The sequence below is a fragment of the Barbus barbus genome (genome assembly GCF_936440315.1).
Source record: "Barbus barbus genome assembly, chromosome: 28".
NCBI classification, from domain to species: domain Eukaryota; kingdom Metazoa; phylum Chordata; class Actinopteri; order Cypriniformes; family Cyprinidae; genus Barbus; species Barbus barbus.
Window position 1 is genome coordinate 3,483,317 of NC_136756.1, and position 24,479 is coordinate 3,507,795.

At 39.3% G+C, this 24,479-nt stretch overlaps 1 protein-coding gene across 3 annotated transcripts in view; it reads right to left on the reverse strand.

Moving 5' to 3' along the window:
- Positions 1-2,340: 2,340 nt before the first annotated feature.
- The window catches only part of LOC306848228 (DDB1- and CUL4-associated factor 1-like), a 36,887-nt gene continuing 14,748 nt past the window's right edge, over positions 2,341-24,479 (reverse strand). For all 3 annotated transcript variants that reach the window (XM_079382644.1, XM_079382643.1, XM_079382645.1), the window contains exons 8-25: positions 21,588-21,689; positions 20,378-20,536; positions 20,111-20,290; positions 17,932-18,141; positions 16,770-16,939; positions 15,525-15,649; positions 13,181-14,246; positions 12,038-12,256; positions 10,212-10,410; positions 9,069-9,151; positions 8,884-8,968; positions 8,404-8,637; positions 8,082-8,175; positions 6,844-6,948; positions 6,480-6,553; positions 6,126-6,218; positions 5,272-5,560; positions 2,341-3,325 (exon numbers count right to left, since the gene is read on the reverse strand). In XM_079382644.1, coding sequence (XP_079238770.1) covers positions 3,267-3,325; positions 5,272-5,560; positions 6,126-6,218; positions 6,480-6,553; positions 6,844-6,948; positions 8,082-8,175; positions 8,404-8,637; positions 8,884-8,968; positions 9,069-9,151; positions 10,212-10,410; positions 12,038-12,256; positions 13,181-14,246; positions 15,525-15,649; positions 16,770-16,939; positions 17,932-18,141; positions 20,111-20,290; positions 20,378-20,536; positions 21,588-21,689 — 3,546 coding nt within the window. In that variant the 3' untranslated portion in view covers positions 2,341-3,266. The remainder of the gene's footprint in view (positions 3,326-5,271; positions 5,561-6,125; positions 6,219-6,479; positions 6,554-6,843; positions 6,949-8,081; positions 8,176-8,403; positions 8,638-8,883; positions 8,969-9,068; positions 9,152-10,211; positions 10,411-12,037; positions 12,257-13,180; positions 14,247-15,524; positions 15,650-16,769; positions 16,940-17,931; positions 18,142-20,110; positions 20,291-20,377; positions 20,537-21,587; positions 21,690-24,479) is intronic.

Sequence of the window (24,479 nt, forward strand, 5' to 3'; positions counted from 1 at the left end):
TGTCTCAAATCCACAACAATCATACCGGTACCAAAGAAATCACCTGTGTCCTGTCTCAATGACTACCGTCCCATAGCACTGACTCCAATAATGATGAAGTGCTTTGAGAAGTTAGTCATGCACAACATCAAAACCAGCCTCCCCAACACACTCGACCTGCTCTAGTTTGCATACCATCCAAACCGCTCTACGGACGATGCAATTTCCTCCACCCTCCACCTGGCTCTTACCCACCTAGAAAATAAAGACTCCTATATTAGAATGCTGTTCATTGACTTCAGCTCGGCATTCAACACAATAATCCGACAACAACTCATAAATAAACTAAACCTGCTGGGCCTTAACAATTCCCTTTGTAATTGGATCCTGGACTTTCTAACCGGAAGACCTCAGTCAGTCCGTGTCGGCCACAACACCTCGAGCACTACAACACTGAGCACAGGTGCCCCACAAGGCTGTGTGCTTAGCCCGCTGCTCTTCACACTGCTGACCCACGACTGCACTGCCAAGTTCAGCTCCAACCACATCATCAAGTTTGCTGATGACACAACAGTGGTAGGTCTCATCAGCAACAACGATGAAACGCACTACAGAGAGGAAGTGGCACATCTGGCTGAATGGTGTGGCACTAACAATCTGTCCCTCAATGTGGAGAAGACAAAGGAGGTTGTGATGGACTTCAGAAGAAACTCCGTTGACCACCCCCCACTGACCATCGACAGCGGAGAGAGTCAGCAGCACTAAATTCCTGGGGGTGCACATCACAGAGGATCTCACCTGGACCACCAACACCATGTCACTCTCCAAAAAGGCACAACAGCGCCTACACTTTCTCCGCCGGCTGAAAAGAGCAAGTCTCCCTCCACCCATCCTCACCACATTCTACAGAGGCACCATTGAGATTGTGCTGACCAGCTGCATCACTGTCTGGTACGGGAACTGCAGTGCTGCTGACCGCAAGACCCTCCAGCGGACAGTGAACACAGCTGCAAAGATCATCGGTGCCCCTCTCCCCTCCATCCTGGACATTTTCCTTACACAATGCTCCAGTAAAACCAACAGCATCGTGAAGGATCCCTCCCACGGTCTCTTCCAGCTCCTACCATCAGGAAGACGGTACCGGAGCATCAGAGCCCGCTCCGCCAGACTGCTCAACAGCTTTTTCCCCCAGGCTGTGAGAGCCCTGAACTCAAACCTCCCCGCCCCCCTCTGAAACCCCATGCAAACCCCTACCTCCTGATACATGGACCACCCCCCACTCCAAACACCCCCCAACCAACCCACCCACCTCACCAAAGAAAAAACTGTATGGAACTTTGGGTGCAACTCGAAGTGTGCTACACACAGGTGAGTGGGCCTGTACAAACCACCTGTAGTAACACACTCTCCTCTATGTGCACTAGACACTTTACACACACTGCTGCGTGTACACAATCCCACAAAAGACTCAGCAATATATGTATGTTTACATGCTCATGCACTACAAATCATCCTGCACTGTTCCCCAACCAGCTGCTTGACTCAAAATGTCTCTTTCCACATGTACAGTATTTGTGAAGCATTCATATAGTTTGTATTTTTATCTTCCATTTTGTAGTTTGTATAGGGTAAATACTTATATATAGTACACTTATAGTTAAATCTGTCAGTAGGTTAGTTGTGTATAGGTTTATAGTGTTTTTTACTTCATTGTTGTATGTCTGTATTTATGTAGCACCGTGGTCCTGCAAGGCACGACATTTCATTCCACTGTATGTCCCCACATGTAGCAGAATGACAATAAAGCTCGACTTGACTTCATTTGGACAACTTTAAAAGGAGAATTTCTCAATATTTAGATTTTTTTTTGCACCCTCAGATTCCAGATTTTCAAATATTGTCCGATCCTAACAAACCATACGTCAATGGAAAGATTATTTATGTGGCTTTTAGATTATGTATAAATCTCAATTTCCAAAACTTTAACCTTATGACTGGTTTTGTGGTCCAGGGTCACTTTTTTTTTTTTTTTTTTTACAAAATTCAAATACATTTATATGTGTTTAATATGCTTAAGTGTCAAATAATTAAATACGTGGCCCCAAACAGGCGATGCTGACTGTCTAGTTTAGTAGAGAAGAAAGAAGTCCAAATGCCCTTAAAACAAGTTGAGTGGATTAAATGCAAGAGATACAGGCAGATAAAACTACAACAGGCAAAGGTTTTAGTCAAATTGAGAGTGAAAGTACCTGTAAAGCAGTATTTTCAGATGTATGATGAACAGAGATTAATGAAAATGACAGCTTTGTTAATCTAAGGGATGTCACAAAAAAAAAAAAAAAAAAAAAAAAAAAAAAAGCGCAACAATTTACTCTGGTTTATTGTAATAGCATTTATAGTAAAAATATTTTTAATACATTTTGTACACAACGTTGCCTTAAATGTTTACTTTCGGAGAGGCATGAACAAAAAAGTTAAACCATAAAGTAAATTGAGGCTGTACACAGATGCTTAAAAAAAAATGTTTAACTTCCTGTGAAATGCAGTTTAAGAACTTCCTCCCAAAGAGAAGCCAAAGCTGCTGCAGATCCGAGCACAGGTCAGAGGTACAACAGGCCTTCAGTCCTTTACGTGAATTTAGAAATCAACGGAAATTATTGCTCATTAAATGTGGTTCAACATCTCAATCCAATCATTCGGCCGACAAAAGGGGCCTTAAAAGCGCTTCGTAAAATGAAACCGATGCAATGGCTAACAAAACTACCATTCAAAAAGCAAAAATGGATGAACTAAACGTCTAAGCAACTAGATTTTCAGATGTTTAGATGAAATCAAAGTCGAGATCACCTGAGGAGTGCTGGGCAGGTCAAAGGTCGACAGCAAACATACATCCAGATGTACCTATCTGCGCATGCAAACAGTGTATCGGAGCTACCCAGAACTCCTATAGACAGTGGTCAAACAACAAAACACGCTAATGAATGAATGCAACAAGGGAGCGCATGTGCCAAGTGTTGCTCCATCAATCCATCAGTACAAGTTCTTTAAAAATGATCCGATGTTCAAAGAGGGCAACACTGTAGAAAGAACTTTACCAAAAACAAACATCAGTCAAATTACATTAGTTTCATATGAGATGTCCTTATATAAAACTATGTTTGTCTACAATTTCCTGCAGGTCTGTAGATGTCATTTTTGGGGCAGCGTGCACATGGACCATCCACACCACGACCTGCTGCTGCCATCCTGTGACTTTCTCTCAGATCTTCTCACTGAGCACTTGAGGATCACTCGTTCAGGGAAAGGATTATATCATCTTCCAGGTCTGAGTTATCAGAGCTGTCTGCTACAGGAAGAACAGAACAACGTTTCAGAAAAAAACAAAACTGCAAGAAAACGAATGACAGTAACAAAAGAAGAGCATGCATGAAATGAAACAAAGATGAAGGGGAAGGACGTCAGAAACAGTCACGGCCGACAGCAAACAGCTGCTGATGCAGTATAACCTGTCAACGTCAGAGTCCGCTCTTATAATTGATTAGAATCTCTGTCTGTTATCACCTGCTACAAGCCAAAAGTGAAGAATGACAAATCAACCACATTGTTTTGAAGGAGGGATTTCCACGTGTTTAGCGTCACTTCAGCGCACTAACAGTAGCAGTCAACAACGGTTGATCGATATATCACCAGCAACGAAGAGAAGTTTCTGTTTGGATGATATAAGTATGGTCACATCAGTGAAATTTCAGCGAGATTTGCCATGCAAACTGTCCGATTCCTCATTGTCACTAGCGTTGAGATGTACAGCGGGTAAAATAAGTATGAACAGTTTTCTCAGTAAATATGTTTCTAAAGGTGCTGTTGACATGAAATGTTCACCAGATGTTGATAACAGCCCAAGCAATCCATACATAGAAAGAAAACAAAACAAATAGAAAAGCGTTTGTTGGTGATGAGAGCTTCAAGACGCCTCCTGCAGGAGAAACTAGTCTCATGCATTGCTCAGCTGTGATCTTCAAATCTTGAAGGTTTATTCTCTTTCTCTGAAACCAGTCGAGAGTTTGCTTGGCTGTGTTCGGGATCATCTTCATCATCCTGGTACTGCAGGTGTTGGACTGAAGCAGCTAATATTAATTTCCACTGACGAGGGGCAGGATTGCTTTCTAATTCCTGATAGATTTCAGCTGGAGTCTTGGCTTTCCATGCCTTTTTGCTCCTCCCTTTCTTCATGTGTTCAATACTTCTTCCGTGTCATTCCATTTTATTTCTGAACTTATGTTTTCTTTGCATGTATGAATTACTTTGGTTGTTACCGACATCTGGTGAAAATTTCAAGTCAAGAGCAACTTTAGAAATATATTTACTTAGAAAAATGTTGACGTGTTCCATACTTATTTTACCTGCTGTATAAAGAACAGCTCACACAGAAGTCATTTCAGACAGCGTTTCTGCTGGTCAGCTCAGCGAAGTCACATGACCACCTTGAACACCAGTGAAATCTGTGTGCTGTAAAATAACTTCTACTGGAATGACTTTGATGGTGCAGTCAAAAAATGTATGAACTAAATTGGCATAAAAGCTCTGTTTTCCACACTGAGAATCGTTGCAGAGAAACCCTGGAAGTTCCTCTTTAACTTGCTTCGAGGTTTCAAGCTCCCTTTCTCCCTCTCCATTTACAGTCTTAACACTTTCCCCGCCATTGATGGAATTTTTCTGGCTTTGTGTTTTCATTGGCATTTAATTTATCTTTTCTTTTCCTTTAAGCACAAGCTCTGCTCATTCTTTTGATATATTGCATGTTCAGATATTCATACAACAAAATATTCTGTGAGCCATGAAAGTTTTGTGAAAATGATCAAAAATGCTGATGGTGCAAGAGTTAACGGTCCTGTTTAATAAGAAAAGACAAGCATTATACTGTTGGTATACAATAAACATACAGTTATGTCATTTAAACAAGCCTTTGAATAAAAACATATTTAATGACACGCCTGAGAGCAACTTTAAATCATGTACATTCAAACTGGTTATGTCATTTACGTCATAATTCACCATGTACTGTATATATTATTAGTCTTCATTTGAGAAAATGTGATTTCCAGTGACTTGCTTAATTAGTTCATTAAAGGTGCTAAATTCCATATTAATGCATTACTTTTATTATTAAGAATTAAGTGTTAGAATTATGCATTTCAATAATTTCCAGTTATTTTGAGCTCACGTGTGATATAGGAATCAAACGTTTTGTGTGTGTGTGTGTGTGTGTGTGTGTGTGCGCGCATCGTCACTCACTGTTGTCTAGTACAAGCTCCACATCTCGCTCATTGTCATCAGAATCATCGTCATCGTCGTCATCATCATCATCATCATCCTCATCATCATCGTCCGCCTCTTCATCCAGCAGGCGAGCCACTTCCTCATCATCAGACGGAGAGAAATCCTGCTCGCCGTCCTCCTCCTCCTCTCCGTTATTCTCGTTCTCCAGCTCTGCCAGCAGTGGGTCGGTATCAATGTCATCCATATCATCATCATCATCATCATCAGAGTCATCGTCGTCGTCTTCGTCCTGATCATCCTCCTCCTGAAGGAAACAAATGTCTTATGATTAAGTTTAAAGTGAGCAGCCTCACTGATGTAAGAAGAGCAGATCCTAAGTCCTGATTTCTAGAAAAACTATACATTTCAGTCGGATCTTAATAGTTTGAGTGGTACGATGCAGTGCATTTCACAAGCAGAAGAGGCGGTTTTTTGTAAACATTGCAAATTTTCATTTTAAATTCTCTCAAAAGAATGAAGGCGGTCATAAACTAAAATGAACATGAAGTCTTTCATTGCATACTTTCACCTTGAGCTGAATAATGACACTATTACCTTCTGTAGAGATGCTTTATGAAACATTATATAGGTTTGAAAGTTATGAAACAAGTGTATATAACTATAAAGAACAACCATTGATAGCGAAGGTCAATACATTCTCTTAACATAACAGTCCTAAAACCATTCAGGCTACACTGCAATGACTGCTCAAAAGCTTCCACAGCTAATAGTCTAAATAGTTTTGATATCACAATTAATGAATGAATGAAGAATTCAGTTTGCTACACAGAAACGGTTAGAACAAATGATGTGGTTTGCATCAGTCTCACCTGATCTTCCTCGTCCTCTTCCTCCTCAGCAAGTCTCTGGCGACCGACTTCATACAGCCGACACACAGTGTCCATATTTATTGAATCCTGATTCTGTTACACACATAACACACACAGCGTTTGTGTACAAGATAAATATATGACATGGCTCTAGTGTTCAAACAGAAGTAGAATCGTAGCTTTGTAGAATTTAGTTCTGTAAACATTTACATTATTCGATGTTGTTAAACTGAACAAGAAAAAAAAAAATGCTATTTTTAAAAGTACAAAGTCCCAGAGTTGGGGTATTATTGGCATAACAATAACTAGCTAACTAAATAGAATCATTAATAAATAATAATAAAAAACCTATACCTCAATGACAGCCAGATAGCAGTCTTTAGTGTCTGTGCACAGGTCAAAAATGTTCCTCTTCACATCAATGGTGGCTGAGAAATCAAACAGACCATCATCAAAATCTTCATCAGCTTCATCTTACAAAAACATTTAGGTCATTTTCAAAGCATGTGCCATGCTACTAATCAAACCATTATAAATGTGTCTCTCCATCGTAAAGACAAATGTCTATTTCCTTTACAAGTGCATAAGAAACATCTGTTGGCTTAATTGTTGGTTACAAAAATAGAGATATTTTGACAGACATCGCGATATTAAACATTCTGCAGCTTTTACAAAAGCTGAATATATATGAACTGAGATGGAGAGGATGTAGTCATACCGATGGGTTTATAATCGGTGGCATCAAAGGTCCTGAAGGATGAGCCGAATGGACTCTTCATTTGCTGCTCCATCATGTCATCCTCATCGTCAGCCTGCAACATGGCTACAACACACTCCAGAACATCAGCAAAATGCCACGACATCGAATACCTCAACATGCAACAGACATTTCCATGCATGCAATTTACATGAATAAAACACATTCAACAGTGAAGAGAGCAGGGCATTAAAAGTCAGATCAGCAGCATCATCACAACACCTGGCAGGATCTTGAGCAGCCTCTGGAGACACAACTTGGTGCTGCTGTTGGTGTGTGAACACTTAGAAAATGAATTTGAATTTAAAGCTATGGCACGCTGCATCTCACCGAGTGTGACCACCACTCGGCGCAATCGGCAGAGAAGGACCTTATCAAGAAGTGATCAAGAACTGACGCTCTGGTTGAGCTCAAGAGATCTTACGTGGAGCTGGGAGAAACGTGCAGAAGAACAACAATCTCTGAAACACTCCACCAATCCGGGCTGTCACAAACTGGCCAGACGGAAGAATCCCTCAGGGCAAGTTAAGTGAAACGCTGCGTGGAATTTGGAAACAAGATTCTCTAGTCTGATGAAAGGGAGTCTGAACTGTTTAACCAACAAGCGTCACCACTGGCAGGGATACTGGTCATCGCAGAAGAAAAGCCAAACACAGCAAGTTACAAAGATGAATAATGAAAAGCTGGTCCAGAGTGCTCAGGACCTCAGACTGGGCTGAAGGTTTGCTTTTCAACAGGAAAAACCACCCTGAGAAAGCCAAGACAATACTGGAGTGGTTTGGGGATGACTCTGGTTTGAGTCTGGGCTCTGGCTCAAGGACATTCAAAACAAACATCTCTAGAAAGATCTGACAATGTCCACCGAATGTCACCATCCAATCTGACAAGGGTTTGAGACGATCTGCAGAGACCAATGGCAGAAAAACCCCCAAATCCAAGATTGCAAAAGAAGGCCAAAGATGCCTCAAACAAGTACTTATTACTCCAAGACTTAAGGGTCTGAATACTTATGTCAATGTGACATTTTAGTTTGTTTTTTACAGTTTGCAAAGTTCACAAATCTGGGTTTTGGTTTGTCACTAGATGGTGCATGGAGTGTAGATTGATATAATTTAAAGCAAAACAGCTTAAACAAAATGAGAGAAAAAAGGAAGTGATTTCAATACTTTATCAATGCACCGTGTGTGTGTGTGTCTCACCTCCATAAATGACAGTTCCATTGTTGTTAAAGACAATTCTACACTGATCTAGTGCTGGTACTGTGTGAAGAAGATGAAACGTCCTCAAATCCCACTGGAGCGTGAAGTTAAAGCAAACAGCTTCAGAAACAATGCAGCAAGAAGAGGTTCACCATTTAACCATCTCATGCATCCCAGTAACACTTCTCCAAATTGATAGCACCCTTTTCTATAATAATCAGCATTAAATTAACTGTTAACTAAAGCGTCATTAACAACAGAAGAATCATAAAACACAGAATAACAAGCCACAGCCAGTGGCTCGCTGAGCAGAAAAGGATACAATCTCTGTGTTGATGATGACCTCTAAACCATTGGGATGGAAAACGCCGCTGATGTTCATGTTGAACTTGTCAAACTTATGGATGGCTTGAGAGGTGCGGACATCCCACATGACACCGTCATTCAGCACCAGGTCATCCGTGGGGTTAAACGTGGCACAGTTGCGCTTGTAGTTGTTGGCTAGGTCAGGGTTATTGAGGGTCAGGAGTTTCTGTCCAGTCTGAATGTCATATATCTGCAGAAATACACAAAGATGAATGACAAAGCTGCTCACAGGCTGGAACATATTATACACAGTTGAGGTCATAAAGTTACATACACCATGCAGAATCTGCAAAACGTTAACAATCATAAAACCTGCATGTTGCATGTTATTTAACACATTTATATGCGGTTATATTCTAAATCAGAGGGTCAGTGAAAAATAACAAACTACTGAGTCAAGTGTTCAAGCGAAGGCAATGGTAAAAGGGTGACTTGCATGTGCAATGTGTTCTTTTGTTCCTATGACTCTGTCCTGAGAGAGTTTGCTGAACTCCACATAATGATCATCCAGGAATGAATGCCTAGAAGAAAAAAAAAAAAAAAAAGTGGGAGATGAAAATTAAAAATAATTACTTCAAGTTTTTAACAATTAGTTAACCGCTTATGGGCATGCGGACTCACTTCATGATGAATACGGACTTCATACCCCACAGCGCTGATAAAGGATAACTCCAGGAAGCTGAAGTCAACAGAAGGGAACCGTCCTGACACACAGACAATATATCAGCATCTACCACAAACGCATTTACACAGCGATTACAACTGCAAACTTTGATACTAATGGCTGGTGTGGGTCAGAGCAGCTTTTATGCAGAATTACGTCCTACAAAGAGGAAAAACACTACCATCAGATGTGCATGAATCACTTGAACTGCCAAAGCGTTCAATGCATCAAGCTCTGCCTTGCTGGACCATGCCAACCAAATACCATTATATACTGCAATTACAGGCCAACTATAAAACCACAACTAAAACCACACTGGTTAGTAGAACTGTAAAAAAAGTAGCCTGAACAATTTTTTGTAGGATAAGTCAGTTTAATTGTGTGAATTGAACAAAAATACTCTAAACATGTCGCTAGCAAAAGTTGTTTTGTTTACCTTACTTAGATACTCAAGTATTTGTTCACAACATTCCAAATGTTCTCCCAACTTTTCAAGTTGTCACCTGAACAATATTGCACAAGTTCCCAGCATGCATTGCTGCTTGAAAACATTGTGTTGTTTATTATTAAAATATCAGTTTGAAATTTTACTGGCTTCATTTATGCTGCTACTGATGTGGTCACTGTCAACGGTCATGTGGCTCAGAGTTCATATTTTTACTGATTTAATGTGTTGATCCTCACCATGGTTGAGAACCGTGTGCTGAGGTACTGTATGTGCATCTCATTGCAACTTGTTTAATACATTCGTCTCAGCATAAATGTTTGTCTTTAGTTTTAAAAGACAAATACTGCCCATATTATGTAGAAGGCTTTGAAAAACAAATCTAAAAGAAAGATGAGCATTGCTAAATGCTAAAACAATTGGTTGCACTGACATATTTGAATACTCCGTAGACCGACTTATTCATTAGATTAACTAAAGTTTTCAAGTTGTCGGTTGCTAGTTGAGTTGACGAGTGCGATAGGTTGCCTTTTTGTTTTTTGAGTTAGGTCAACTGTTTTTTGTTGTTTTTTTTTTTTCAGTGCATTTTGTTGCATTCGAGCCCAGGGCCAAGAAAGATCAAGAACTCAAGATGCATGAATGAGTGAGTGTTTACTCTGGAGGGCTCCAGGTGTGTGATGGCTGAGCTGTGGCAGCTGTAGCTGGCTTCCTCCTGTCCACTGAACACATTGTAGAGTTTGAGCTGCCCGGTGCATGTGCCCAACATCAGGAAACGCTCTCGTGCTGAGAACGCACAACACATGAAGCCACTCTCATCCTCCTCAGCCTCCCTGAACACCGAGATCGGCCGAAACCTGGACACATGGTCACAAACCGCATTAGATTAGCAAGATGAAACTCAAGATGGGGGAAAGAACTTAACTCATTAATAACAACATGAACAAACAATACAGATAGGACAGTGCTGGACTTGGCTACTGACTGAGATGTAATGGTATGAAAATTTCTCATCACGAATTATAGTGACCAAAATAATCACGGTATTGTTCAAATGTGCTGTAAATGTTTAAAAGGTACTGACAATCATTTCACCAAGCTTTATATAATAAAATAAAAAAAACAAAACAAATAAAATGACTAAAACAAACAAACACACAAAAAAAAAAAATTTTTGTCCGGATTTTAAAAATGACAACATGACTGACAAAAGTTTAACAACATGTAGGAAATGTTCAAATAAAACTTTGAAAAGGTTTCATAAAAATGGTAAACATCACATTTCAACCTTTAAACAAAGAAAAGGGTTAAGTCAAAATGATAATTGATTAATAAATTATATGTATTGTATCAGGATTGTTTAAATGTGTGGGGGTTATTTTTTTCTTTTTAAATCAACCGGTCAAAATCTACAGTAGGGCTTGCAAATTCTGCCTATTTTGTCCTGATAGAAACCGCGCACAGGCTGAATGTGAATGTGACTGTACATCCACTCTCTGACAGCAGGTGGCGCTGATGGAGCAGCAGAATTACAGCCGCATTGCGATTAAGAACACAATTGTTATTAGGTATTACAAGACAGTCAAAACCTTCAGAGGTTCATTCATATATTCATCTGTATAATTCCTTTAGCACTCTTTTAACCCTTGTGTAATTAAAAAAAGTTCATAGAGGACAAAAGTGTTTTTTTTTTTATGTTGATCTCTCAAAAAATTTGCTTTTAGTAAGATTTTGTTTGGGTGCAGTACCAAACTTTTCCCATTAGATTCCAGCAAAAAAAAAAAAAAAAAAAAAAAAAAAAAACGCACACATACAAACCACACTCTGACATCCATACCAACACACAATCATAGCTGCATTATTTATCCTACTGGCTCTATAATACAGCAAAAGCAGAATATAGGAAAAATGTGAGTATTTGCTTTATAGGCCAAACCTGAGAAAATGGCACCATCTGGTAATTTTTTTTTTTTCATTTCATTTAATTTTGAAGCCTTGCCAACAGCATGAAAGCCTATTAACAAAGACTGCATCAGTTTTATAGTTAAATGGCCCCGGAATTAAAATTGCAGTTTTGGTTTCAATGAGGACATTTGTCCTTAAGGTCCTGAGAGGAACTATTTTTTGTAGCTAGTGTAAAATAGATTTATTAAAAAGGAAATGAGGGTGAAATATTTAAATTCCAATAAAAATAAATCCCTGTGCCAAAATTTATGCAATTGGCATTAACACGGGCAAAAAAAAAAAAAAAAAAAAGTCCATAAGGTCGCACAAGCATTAAAACTTGTTCAAAGTTGTTCAAATCACGGTAATCGAATACGGTTTTAATGATACTTAATATATGAAATGATAATACTAACCGTGGGGAATTTTATCATGATTTATCATCAAACCGGTAATCGTTACATCCCTACTACTGACTGACTCATATTTTCATATCTGATTAAAGCATCAGTGTGATCTCACAAATCAGTGCAGCTGTACCTGCTGAAGATGAGATGCCTGTCAAAACAGCCTCCATCAACCCCACCGTATTTGGGGTAAACGACCCTGCGTGTATGGCGAGGAGTGAAATTGGTGGGTGCCTGGCGTCTCTGCTTGGACTCTGGGCACTGATGCGGCGTGAAGAGGCTGAAGGGAGGACATGTCGTCACTGGGTTCTTGCATCGGGCGTGCTGCTCTCGTAAATACTCGGTTATGATACTGGAAATGAGAACACATGATACAGTTATGTATGATACATTAACACCAAACTCTACTGCCAAAATATGATCGGCCCCCCAAAACTTCATGTTTTAAATGTGGGAATTCTTCAGAAGGATATGGAAAGCAGCAAGTGCTACAAAAGCAAGTAACCACACATGGTTTGACAGATTTCACACATTGCTTCCAGTGTTCAGAAATAATACTGCCTATCCTACTTTCAGTGTCATCTAATAATTCCTGACATCAGAAGGGCTCATTTTTATGCAAGCTCAACTAATTTTACTGGATAGAGTCATTGTTCAGTAACATACAACTGACAGAAAAAGTAATGGGTTAGTTTCAACAGAAAAAAAAAAAAAAGAACCGTTTACCATATTTGATGCGCTCTATGTATGCATGTTGATCAAGGTTTATAAAACAATTTAAAAAGAAAGCCTACATTAAACCTGTTCCTTGTGTAAAGTGATCTTAATTTTCAGAAGACCTGGATCAAAATGCGAACAACTTTTTGTGTGAACATTGGTTTTGTGGACTTTCAAAGTAGGAACAAAAATGCAAAAATATTAAAAATGTAATTAATATTAAAAATCTTCAATTGTGTTTCAAAGAAAGTGAAGATTTTCATTTTTGGGAGAACCCTTTAAATGGTTTCTCTTTTCCTTTCCTAAGACAACATTAGATGAAGTGTTGAAAGAATCTTATAGCCTAAATGCATTTAACGACACCTTTAGTTTAAGACTAATAGTATCTATTCTCAAAGTTGCGGAGTCATTTTTGCAACAACAACATTTTTGCAGCAAGGAGGAACTCTCTAGTTCAAAGAGTTGCAGCATGCTTTCACAGTACAATGCAGACATCATAACTTGATATGGGCATAAAAACTTGAGCATGAAACGACAGTCTGAATGAAGGGAAGCACACCTGTCTAGAGTAGGTGGAGAGGGCAGATGTCGGTCCAGCTGCTTTTTCATGGCCGGACTCTGGCTGAAAGCACCATGATCAGATTTCTGCCGCAACACTTTTGGCTTCTTCCCTCCCGCAGCTGCACACGGTGACTGCCGCTCCCGCGAGAACACGATGCGTCCGATGAGCGGAGAGCCATTACTGTGGTGGGAAACTGCAGGCGGTGGAGGGGGTAGAGCCTGTGAGGTGGAGGGGCGGGGCTGGAGATGAGGGAGCGCGTGGGGGGTGTGGACTCCCAGTCGGGCCGCGACGCCGTTAGTGAGCCGAGGAGTCCGTGGGATGCCGGCGGCAGGAGGCGGCGGCGTGGCAACAGAAACGGGAGTGAACGGCGGCACGCTAGCGTGAGCCAGAGCATGCAGCCCCATGGGCAGCTCGGCTTCTTTCGTCAGTGCTGTCGCTGTGTCCGTGAGACCTTTAGACAAAAGATGATTCCGAATAAGCAACAGAAGCTCCTTCTCTGGAAACGAAATGCGTGACTGTGCCACCACACTAGCCCGCTGCAGCCGTGCCAGGGAAACATCTGTGCCGATCAGCAACGGCTTCCCAGACACTCGCTCAATGAGTTCTGCTGCATACTTGCAGAAGCGCACATGCTCGCTGCGCTTGTCCTGAAGCACAGGCTCTTTCATCAGCTGCTGGATCTGTCCGCTGCTGAACAGCGGGAGCTTGCTGATGATCTGTCGCACCGCAGCGCTACGTGCCAACCCAACTAAGGCTTTGCATGCCAGAGCGCGAATCTGGTCGGCATCGGTGATGGGCATCTTGATGGTGAGCAGGGACAGCAGGACTTTAATGCCATTGTTCGACTGAACCACATTCCACATCTTGACCAGGACGCTCTCGCTGGCACGGTGGGTCTGCGGCAGACGGCGACGCGGGGTGCCCGAGATGAACTTGCCAATGCTAGAGACACGTTTGTCTGGAGCACAGACGCAGTTTATGATCACCTGCAGGGCCGACTTCTGGATTTCTGCGTCATTTACAAATACTTCACCCTCTGCGACGACCAGCACTATACTCATACCTGCGGAGCACAAACATGCACTTATCGAGGGTAGAGTTTCCAATCAGCTTTAGAATAATGCATGCATCTCACATTAAAAAACACGGTCAGTTAATTAAACATACTGCTGTGCACACATTCAACTGCAAATCAGGGTAACTTCAAGTTTAAAGTACTCATGCGTTATTCACTACACACTGTACAGTTGAGGTCAATACACTTTGCAGTATCTGCAAAATGTTAATTATTTTACCAAATTAAGGAGGATCATACAAAATGCATATTTTTTTATTTAGTACTGACCTGAATAAGATATTTCGCATAAAAGCCATTTACATAGTCCACAAGAGATAATAGTTCAAAAGTAAACAATGCATTAAGAGCCTGGAGGTGAAAACTTTAATTTTAAGATCAGGGTAAACTGAACTTATTTGGTCTTCTGGGAGACATGCAAGTATCTTCTGTAGCTTTTGAAGGGCAGCACTAAGTGAAATAAAAAGTAAAAAGAAAAAAAAAGAAAAAGGTGTTTAGGCAAAAGAAAAATGTACACATCTTCATTCTGTTCAAAAGTTTTCAACCCCCGGCTCTTAATGCATGGTTTTCCTTCTGGAGCATCAGTGAGTGATTGAATCTTCTGTAATAGTTGCGTAGTTGAGTCCCTCAGTTGTCTCCAGTGTGAAAAGACAGATCTCAAAAACCATACACTCATTGTTGGAAAGGTGTCAAATATGCAAAAGATGCTGGAAAACCAAATAATTTATGGGACCTAAAGGATTTTTCTGAAGAACAGCGGGCAAACAAACAAAACAGCTGTGTATTATTCAGGTAACAACACAGTATTAAGAATCAAGCGCATGTAAACTTTTGAACGGGGTCATTTTTATACATTCACAACTATTATTAACAACTATTTTCTCTTGTGGACTACATGTAAACATTGTTTATGTGAAATATCTTATGAATATTTTATTTAAATTAGTACTGACTTGAATAAGCATTTTGTATGGGCCCTCTTATTTTGTTAAAAATAATTAGCATTTTGTAGACACCGCAAAGTCTAGGTCAAGACTTACGACGAATTAGAGGTCAAGTGATATTGGATTTTGCCAATATGATAATGTGTTTAAAGAAGGTCAATAAACAGATTATTGTGCAGACAAGAAGTTCTATAATGAATGTTAAACTAACTCCTGCTATATATTTTAAAACATAAGCGCATGAAGATGGGCTTGTTTAAGTAGAAACAACACTGTCCATGTGTTTTCCAAGTGCATTATCACCAGAAAGGCAAATTCTCACCAACAGTGGAGATGGTGGAGCCATTCTCATCCAGCACAGCAACGTTCTCAGACAACAGCAGCTGCGTTTTAGGAATCACGGTCAAAATGCTCAAGATATCCAAAGCGTACCTCACTGTGTCAGCCCTGAAACACATTCACCAGAAAAAAGGTGCGTTTAGTAACATTTGAAATGTAAAAAAAAAAAAAAAAAAAAAAAAAAAGGTTAAATTTGCATACACGGATATCACATGAAATGAATACTTCAGCATGGGGCGGGCGATAACAACATTTCACCTCATCAGTTCTATAACGATTAAGCGTTCCCAACAGAAAGTGCTGTGCATGAAAACAAAAACACCACAAGGCTTTGAGACATTTTAATTAGTGCCGTCAATCGAAATTAATTAAATCGCACATTTTTCCTGAAATGAATTGGGACTAATCTCACTTAATATTAAAGTTTTTAAATATTTTATATTGCAATAATTTCACCTTCAATCTTCAAATTAATGTAGAAATAAATATATTTTTAATATTCGTTTAATTACATCTTTAAGACTGAAGGCGAGCATCACCGATACCAATACTACTGATGTCTCTAGGAAATTTATATTTTTCAAAAAATGTAACTATAGTCACTATTTGTATTTGCATCAAAACAGCTTTACATCAGCTGGGTGGCTTTACATCAGCTTTACAGTATTTGTCAACAGTACCGTATAAATGAGAGCTGTCAATTTGAATATTTATTAGACTTAAAAATAACTCATTTAAGTGAAACTTCAAACAATCTTCACATAAACCCATTATAATAAAATGTCATATTTAGCTACCTGTGCCCTTCAGCAAGTAGGAAATATACAGAAACTGAATAAAGTTATACAAAAATAAATTCTAAATTAAATACAGATGAATCCTTAAAGCTACAAAAGCTATTGATTTCCTCTTTTCTTTTGTTCTATGATGAACAGACATCACAGCAGCTGGTTATTATGTTATTTGGCTGCTATTACTTTAAGAGCTGCCGCTGCTGAACGTGATGCAGATCTGACACGTTTCACATTTTCTCACCGAGTGCACCGCCGTATTTGTACGTGAAATTGCACAGCATGCGCTACGAGCACAGAATAACGGCTGACAGGACAGGAAGATTCATTTCACAATGTTTACAGCAAAACAAACAAAATAACTTCTTGCAGCAGTAACTTTGCGAGACTCAACGTTTACATCCGTTACTCCCACACCACTCTTAGCAGTTCCTCACCTGCCGTAGTATGTTCTCCAGTCACAGGCGATAGAAATGAGCTGCAAGAGGAGCTGCACACAGGACAGTTTGTGGAAGACCTCGGCAGGCTCCCAGTACAAACGCGCCGGTCCAAACTCAATCAGGAACTCCACCATCTCTACCACCTGCTCATGGGTGTAGGAGCAAGCCTATGAACATTTACACAGGGGAAAACAAATTAAAACACAATCTACAAGCATTCCCAGAGACCTCATTTTTAGCTTACTAAGCAGGACTTTGGCCTTGCACAAACTGACAAGATTTTGAGTTACTCCTTAAAAATGGAACGGTTACTTAGTTACTTTTTATGGAAAGTAATGCACTAAATTACTTTAGCATTAGTTTTTCTCATTAGTTAGGGTTAGAACAGCTAGAACCAACAGCTTGCTTGTTGGTTTTATAATAATAATAAAAAAAGTTATATTTCTGGCAAATGTAAAAGCCCTTTCACACCAAAAGTGGAATGAGTACGCCTCAGGCTGAAGGAATATCTGTACAGCAGAGGGTTTGCTTGCGTTCTGGTTTACACGAGGAAAAGGCTGCAGGAGAAGAAAGTTCAACACCCTTCAGCAAAAAAACAAGAAACAAATATTGATTATCTAAAGTAAATTTTGTTCATTAGTATGGTTGCATTAGATCATTGAAGGTCAGCAGCAAAGACATTAATAAAAAAATGTATTCTGTTATTTAGCATTTAATTATTGCAGGTTTGGATCGTTTTGAGATGCACAGAATCTGTTGTTTTTGTTTTTTTTGCGAGTGAGATGAGCAAATGCATGTTGACATCTAGTCTAGAACTACAGTAACATGTTTACACCGCGCACAACACCTCTGCACTTACTCCCAAATTCTCTTAACATGACTGGTAACTGGTGCTACTTATTTGAGTCAGATATTGTGTCGTAAATTAAACAGTAATGCGTTACTTTACTAGTTACTTGTAAAAAAGTAATCTGATTATGTAACTCTCGTTACTTGTTATGCGTTACCCCCAACACTGGCAACCACAAAGTACATTTCAGACAGCAACCCATGCACAACACAGCCAGGTAGCACAGTGACGTGACTGTTGAAGAAACGTGTTGTAGTAAGGATCTGGCCGTGTAATACATCACAGTGGTAGTGTGTTAAACTGATGTACCTTGTAATAAGGCTGCGGGTGTATCAGCGCTCCTCCCTCTGTCCGCTGCAGCGACTGTTTGACCTGCTCCACTTTAATGGCCAGGTGAGCCTCAAAATACCTGCGCAGCGCCATACAGGTGTGTTTCGCAGTCTGTCTGCTCGAGAAGATCTCATCGTCGCTCAACAGCGCACCCTGGTCCTCTGGGTTCAAAATCTCCAGAGTGCTAATCTACAAAACAAACACCCTGTGAGAAAGAGTGCAGAGTACTAAACACTGACAAAACACACAAACTATATATCCAATCAGCGTGGCCGTCTCTTGATCAGATTAGAATCTCTATCGACATTATCATCTATTACTCTTGTACAGGCAAATAAACCCAAACCTTTAACATCATACAAAATAACTACGAGAGAGAGAGGAAAAGTATTCTGTCCTTCCAACACAATTTGCAAAATCTAAACACACCAAAACCATTTAGGACAAAGGAAGAAAAGCATAAGCCTTATACTACCAAATATGGAAAAATATTAATTCAAAATAATAATAATAATAATAATAATAATAATGAGAGGATGCTTTAAATTGATCAAAAGTGATGATAAAACATTTATAATGTTACAAAAGATTTCTATTTCAGATACATGCTGCTCTTCTGAACTTTCTATTCAAAGAAACCTGAAAAAAAATAAAAATACTCAGCCGCTTTCAACATAATAATAATAATACTACTAGGCCTAAATGTTTGTTGAGCAGTAAATCAGTATATTATTATGATTTCTGAAGATCATGTGACACTGAAGACTGCAGTAATGATGCTGAAATACAGCTGCAGATCATAGAAATACATTACAGTTTAACACATATTCACACAGAAAACAGGTACTGGTTACACTATTTGAAGGTGTCCTTGTTACAGTGCAATTACACATTTAAGCACCGAGTAATCTTAATTAACTACATGTACTTACTATATGGTTAGGGTTAGGATTTGGTTTAGGGTTACTTGCATGCAATTATAACAACAATAAATGATGCATAATTACAAGTAACTTGTGTAACAAGGACACCTTAAAATAAAGTGTTACCCAGTTATTTTAAATAGTAAGTTTTGCTGTTTTTGGTTTCAAATAAACGCAGGCTTGGTGAGCAGAAGAGACGTCTTTAAAAAAACATTACTTCAAAACCTTTTGACTGGTAGTGTATGTAGTAGAAATATGAATTGGTAGCAAAGGACCCGCCTCCCCTCATATCACCACCACCCCCAGTTTATCAATGACCACCAGCTCTTTCCCAGGCTGACCTTCATCTCGGACTACACCCGTTTCTCTTAAAAGGGACACTCCACCCAAAAATGAAAGTCCTGTCATCATTTACTCACCCTCGAGTGCTAACCTGTATGATAAACACTGGAGCCCATTGACTTCCAATGCATGTAGAAAAATAAAATCAGTTCCACTGAAGAAAGTGAATGGTGCTAATGTTTTTGGGTGGAGTATCTAATTCAAGAAAACATCATCAGTTTGACAGCACATGTGCTGGAAATACAACAAACAAATAAAGAAACGCTTCAGTAGCACAGATCCCAACAAAATGAAAATTAACCAGGTTTTCTTTTTTAGCATACTGATTACTATTTGTATAAACAGTTATACAAAAACCACTGAACTACGGTTAGTGTAGTAAATCTGTGGTTAATTTATTCATGGTTACCATGGTTCAACTATAGCAACCATTATTTTGTTTTTATTTATTTTTATATAATAAATGTATTTATTAATTCATTAATTGATCAATTTCAATAGCAAAACCATATGCTATGGTTAATTTTTGTAGTAAAGTTAGCCAGCTTGCATAACTTTCAGTTACAGTAATTGTGCATTTTGTCAGCATATTTAGTCTAACAATATACAACAAAAAAGCAGCTGTAAGGGTTCATATGAGCAAAAATCTAACCTTTCAGAGCAAACATTGATAAACATGTCCCAGCCACGTTCATCACTCTGCGGTTCCCGAATTATATTAATTTCCGAGGTGGTCTGTGCCTTATTTGCAGCGCGTTTCTGTTTTTGTTTGCGTTCCATGTATTTGCAGCGTGTGTGTAGTCAAACTGACGAAGATGTTTTCTTAATTTGCATGCATTTGTTCATTTGCAGCCACTGTAATGATCCCTACACAAACACAAAGTAGTGCATACCAGGTTGACGAGCCGCCGCAGCCCATCCTGCTTGTCGAAGAGCTCGAGCACGGCTCTGAAGGAGAAACAGATGGAGAAGAACATGGTGGCGTGGCAGCAGCCGGAGGCGTGAGAGCACTCCAGCAGCCACAGCGTGTAGCTCACCACCTCCGACAGCAGCGAATGAGGCAGCATACACACCTGACACAGCCGGAGGAATCAGATAAACACAACAGTAAGACACAGAAGAGGTCTGGCTGGGATCACTGTATCAGGACAGCAGCTTACCCTCTCCATAGCGTCCTGGTTGTATGCGAGGTAATAGAGGCACAGAGAGACGCCGGTGGCAGCCATGGAGGGCCGCGGGATCTCCAGTAACTTTGGTACTCCGCCATGAGCTACAAACTCGGCAGCAAACTTTTTATGGAGGAGAAGAGACGCAAGATACTGAAAGAAAATGGAGAGGACGAGACATTTATACCCAAGATCAGAATAAAAATCAGTCAAATAATCAAGGTGTCATCAAGATATTTATATACAGTGGTGGCCAAAATGACTAGAACATTAGTATTTTCAGCAGTTAAAACTGGTTAAGTCAGTTGTTTCTATCTGTTGCTGTAGTGTGTCAGAAGGAAACATTCATTTAGCCATTAATTGTAATAATCCAGTGAGAGTTTTGAGATCTGATCTGATCATCACCAGTCTGTCTGGAGTGACATGAAGAAACAGAACAAACTGAGACTAAATCCAGAAGAACTGTGTCTCCAAGACGCTTCAAGAAACCTCCTGCAAAGCTACAGTGCTGTTAAACGTTAGGCACTTGTGTAAAAATGCTGTCAAAAATAATGTCACAAATGGATTTTCTTGATCAATTAACTTCTATTAACTAAATCAACATTTGGTGTGAGCATCCTTTGTGTTTAAAGCAGCTTTTGCCCTGAAGTCTGAAGATCTTTATTAATATACCCGTCAAAAGTTGAGGACAAAACTACTCATTCTTTAGCATGGAATGTATTCCACATTTTATATTTACATTTAGTCATTTAGCAGACGCTTTTATCCAAAGTGACTTACAGACGAGGACAATCAAAACCAACAAAAGAGCAGTGATATGCAAGTGCTATGATAATTCTCAGTTATCCTTACGCAGTACACAAAGGTTTTTATATGAAATAAAAATAAAAAGTCAAAAGAATAGAGAGTGCTAGAGTTAGAGGGTCAAATGAAGAATTTATCATAGGTTTGCTGTCATTTTTAGCACCAAAGGCTATTTTTATAGCAAAAGTGAGTTTGAAATATAATGCTTACTAAAACTCTTCCTGGTGTTTTAACTTGACAAAGCAAAATCACACGTAGGCGCATTTTATATTTGTCCTCAAATCTTATTTGTACACATAGCCTAAATCTTGAGATCAAAAGGTCTTGATGATCATGAGAAACATTCAGTCAGGCGTGTCCAAGCTTTCGAGCTGCAGTGCATGTGATATCTTTCAGGTACCTTCAGGGCTTCAAACGTGAGCTGAACGTCGTTCGTTAGTTTGAGGTCCATGTAGTGCATCAGCAGCTCACGAGCTCCGAGCTGCATGAACACAGCCAGCAACTGCACACACAGAAATTACACTCGTTAAGCTCATCAAGGTCAGTTCTGCTATTGATTGTTTTTCACACATCTTAATATAATAAAAAAGGACAGTCACACAGGTGTAAAAACAAAGAAATTGGAATGACATGAAAAAAACAGAAGGGAGAGCATGTTTGGCAGAGAGGCATGTGGATAAACAACGTTCTCTTGAAAGATGCACCATTGTCTACAAATGCAAACACCACGATTTTATTCCTGCACTGAAAGGTGCAAAATATTAAATTGACTATTTAAAGACGGCTTAAGAAGTGGAACTACTCCCACTGAATAAAACACCACGGAGTCAGAATAAAGTGTGTTTGAACACAAACTCAGATTCTGTTCACAGCTTGGCTTATTTGTTTTTGGTGGAAAAACTAGTATTTGGAAAATATGTTTGCAGGTTCTAAAATTCAGTATTCATTCGCTAGATATATTGAATCTTTAATACGCGAAGTTGACAAATGCGTCTACTCAGCCTATAAAGATTTTCAGAATTGTCCCCTAAAGCTGGGTGATGTGGGTGGTAATAAAACATAAGATAATACATTTTATATTATCACCAATATTTCAAGATAAACACTTACAGGAATGCTGAAGCAACTTAGTTTTATTTGATCAAAAAAGAAAAAGTGTCCCTTGGGCAGTTGCCTTTCAAAAGGTACTAATATACACCCTTTAGGGGTAAATAAGGTATAAAAGTGTACTGCCTCAGTAACAGCTCTTGTACCTTTTATTTGATTTTGTTTGAGTGTTTACGTGCTTTACATTAAATGCTCTGACAGCAGATATTTATATGCTTTTTAATGCAAGTAGTCTATTACAATTAATATCTCATTTATTTACATTAGAAGCCATTAGTTTCATTTTGGCCACAAATAAGGGTCAATTTTGTGAAATTGAGAATTATGCACCATATGAAAGCTGAATAAATTAGGATAGGACAGGACAATATTTGGCTGAGATTAGAGCTGGGCGATATGAGCAAAAATTAATCTGTATTTTTTGGTTGATTTGCGGTATATGTGCCACATTTATTATTTATTAACTACAAATATTTCAGCAAAATGTATATTTTAGTCAGAGTTATTGCTATCCTATTTCATTGTGCCCTGTCTGTTTGGCGCGCATACACGTGGCGGCACTCGTTAAAGTCTGAAGTTTAGTTCTCCACAGCGGCTGAGTCAGTGTCCTCCACTATACTGTTTCAAACTACTGTATATCGATATAAACTATTGCCTTATACCGTATCGCTTATAAAGGATATATATACTCAATATACCGCACAGCCCTAGCGGAGATACAACTATTAGAAAATCTGGAATCTGAGGGAGCAAAAAATTCTAAATATTGAGAAAATCATCTTTAAAGTTGTTCAAATGAAGTTCTTAGCAATGCATATTACTAATCAAAAATGAAGTTGAGATACATTTAAGGAAGGAAATTTACTAAATATCTTCATGGAACATGATCTTAATATCCTAATGATTTTTGGCATAAAAGAAAAATCTATAATTTTGACCCATACGATGTATTGTTGGCTGTTGGATGCTGCCGGTTGCTATAGAAACAGCAACGCAATGACTTTACTAATCAACGATTGGCTCTTTCATTTAGAAGGCGGGGCTTATTTGCCACATTGTGCTTAACCAAGAAAACTTAATTCAGAAAAAAAGTCAGTGAATTGACTTGTAGCTGAACTCTACCCTCTTTTTATTTGTGATATACAGGTGCTGGTCATAAAATTAGAATATCATGAAAAAGTTGATTTATTTCAGTAATACCATTCAAAAAGTGAAACTTGTATATTAGATTCATTCATTACACACAGACTGATATATTTCAAATGTTTATTTCCTTTAATTTTGATGATTATAACTGACAACTAATGAAAGTCCCAAATTCAGTATCTCAGAAAATTAGAATATCAATTAAGACCAATGCAAAAAAAAAATATTTTTAGAAATGTTGGCCAACTGAAAAGTATGAACATGAAAAGTATGAGCATGTACAGCACTCAATATTTAGTTGGGGCTCCTTTGGCCTGGATTACTGCAGCAATGCGGCGTGGCATGGAGTCGATCAGTCTGTGGCACTGCTCAGGTGTTATGAGAGCCCATGTTGCTCTGATAGTGGCCTTCAGCTCTTCTGAATTGTTGGGTCTGGCGTATTGCATCTTCCTCTTCACAATACCCCATAGGTTTTCTATGGGGTTAAGGTCAGGCGAGTTTGCTGGCCAATCAAGAACAGGGATACCATGGTCCTTAAACCAGGTACTGGTAGCTTTGGCAGTGTGTGCAGGTGCCAAGTCCTGTTGGAAAATGAAATCTGCATCTCCATAAAGTTGGTCAGCAGCAGGAAGCATGAAGTGCTCTAAAACTTCCTGGTAGACGGCTGCGTTGACCTTGGACCTCAGAAAACACAATGGACCAACACCAGCAGATGACATGGCACCCCAAACCATCAATGACTGTGGAAACTTTACACTGGACCTCAAGCAACGTGGATTATGTGCCTCTCCTCTCTTCCTCCAGACTCTGGGACCTTGATTTCCAAAGGAAATGCAAAATGTACTTTCATCAGAGAACATAACTTTGGACCACTCAGCAGCAGTCCAGTCAAGACGCTTCTGACGCTGTCTCTTGTTCAAGAGTGGCTTGACACAAGGAATGCGACAGCTGAAACCCATGTTTTGCATACATCTGTGCGTGGTGCTTCTTGAAGCACTGACTCCAGCTGCAGTCCACTCTTTGTGAATCTCCCCCACAT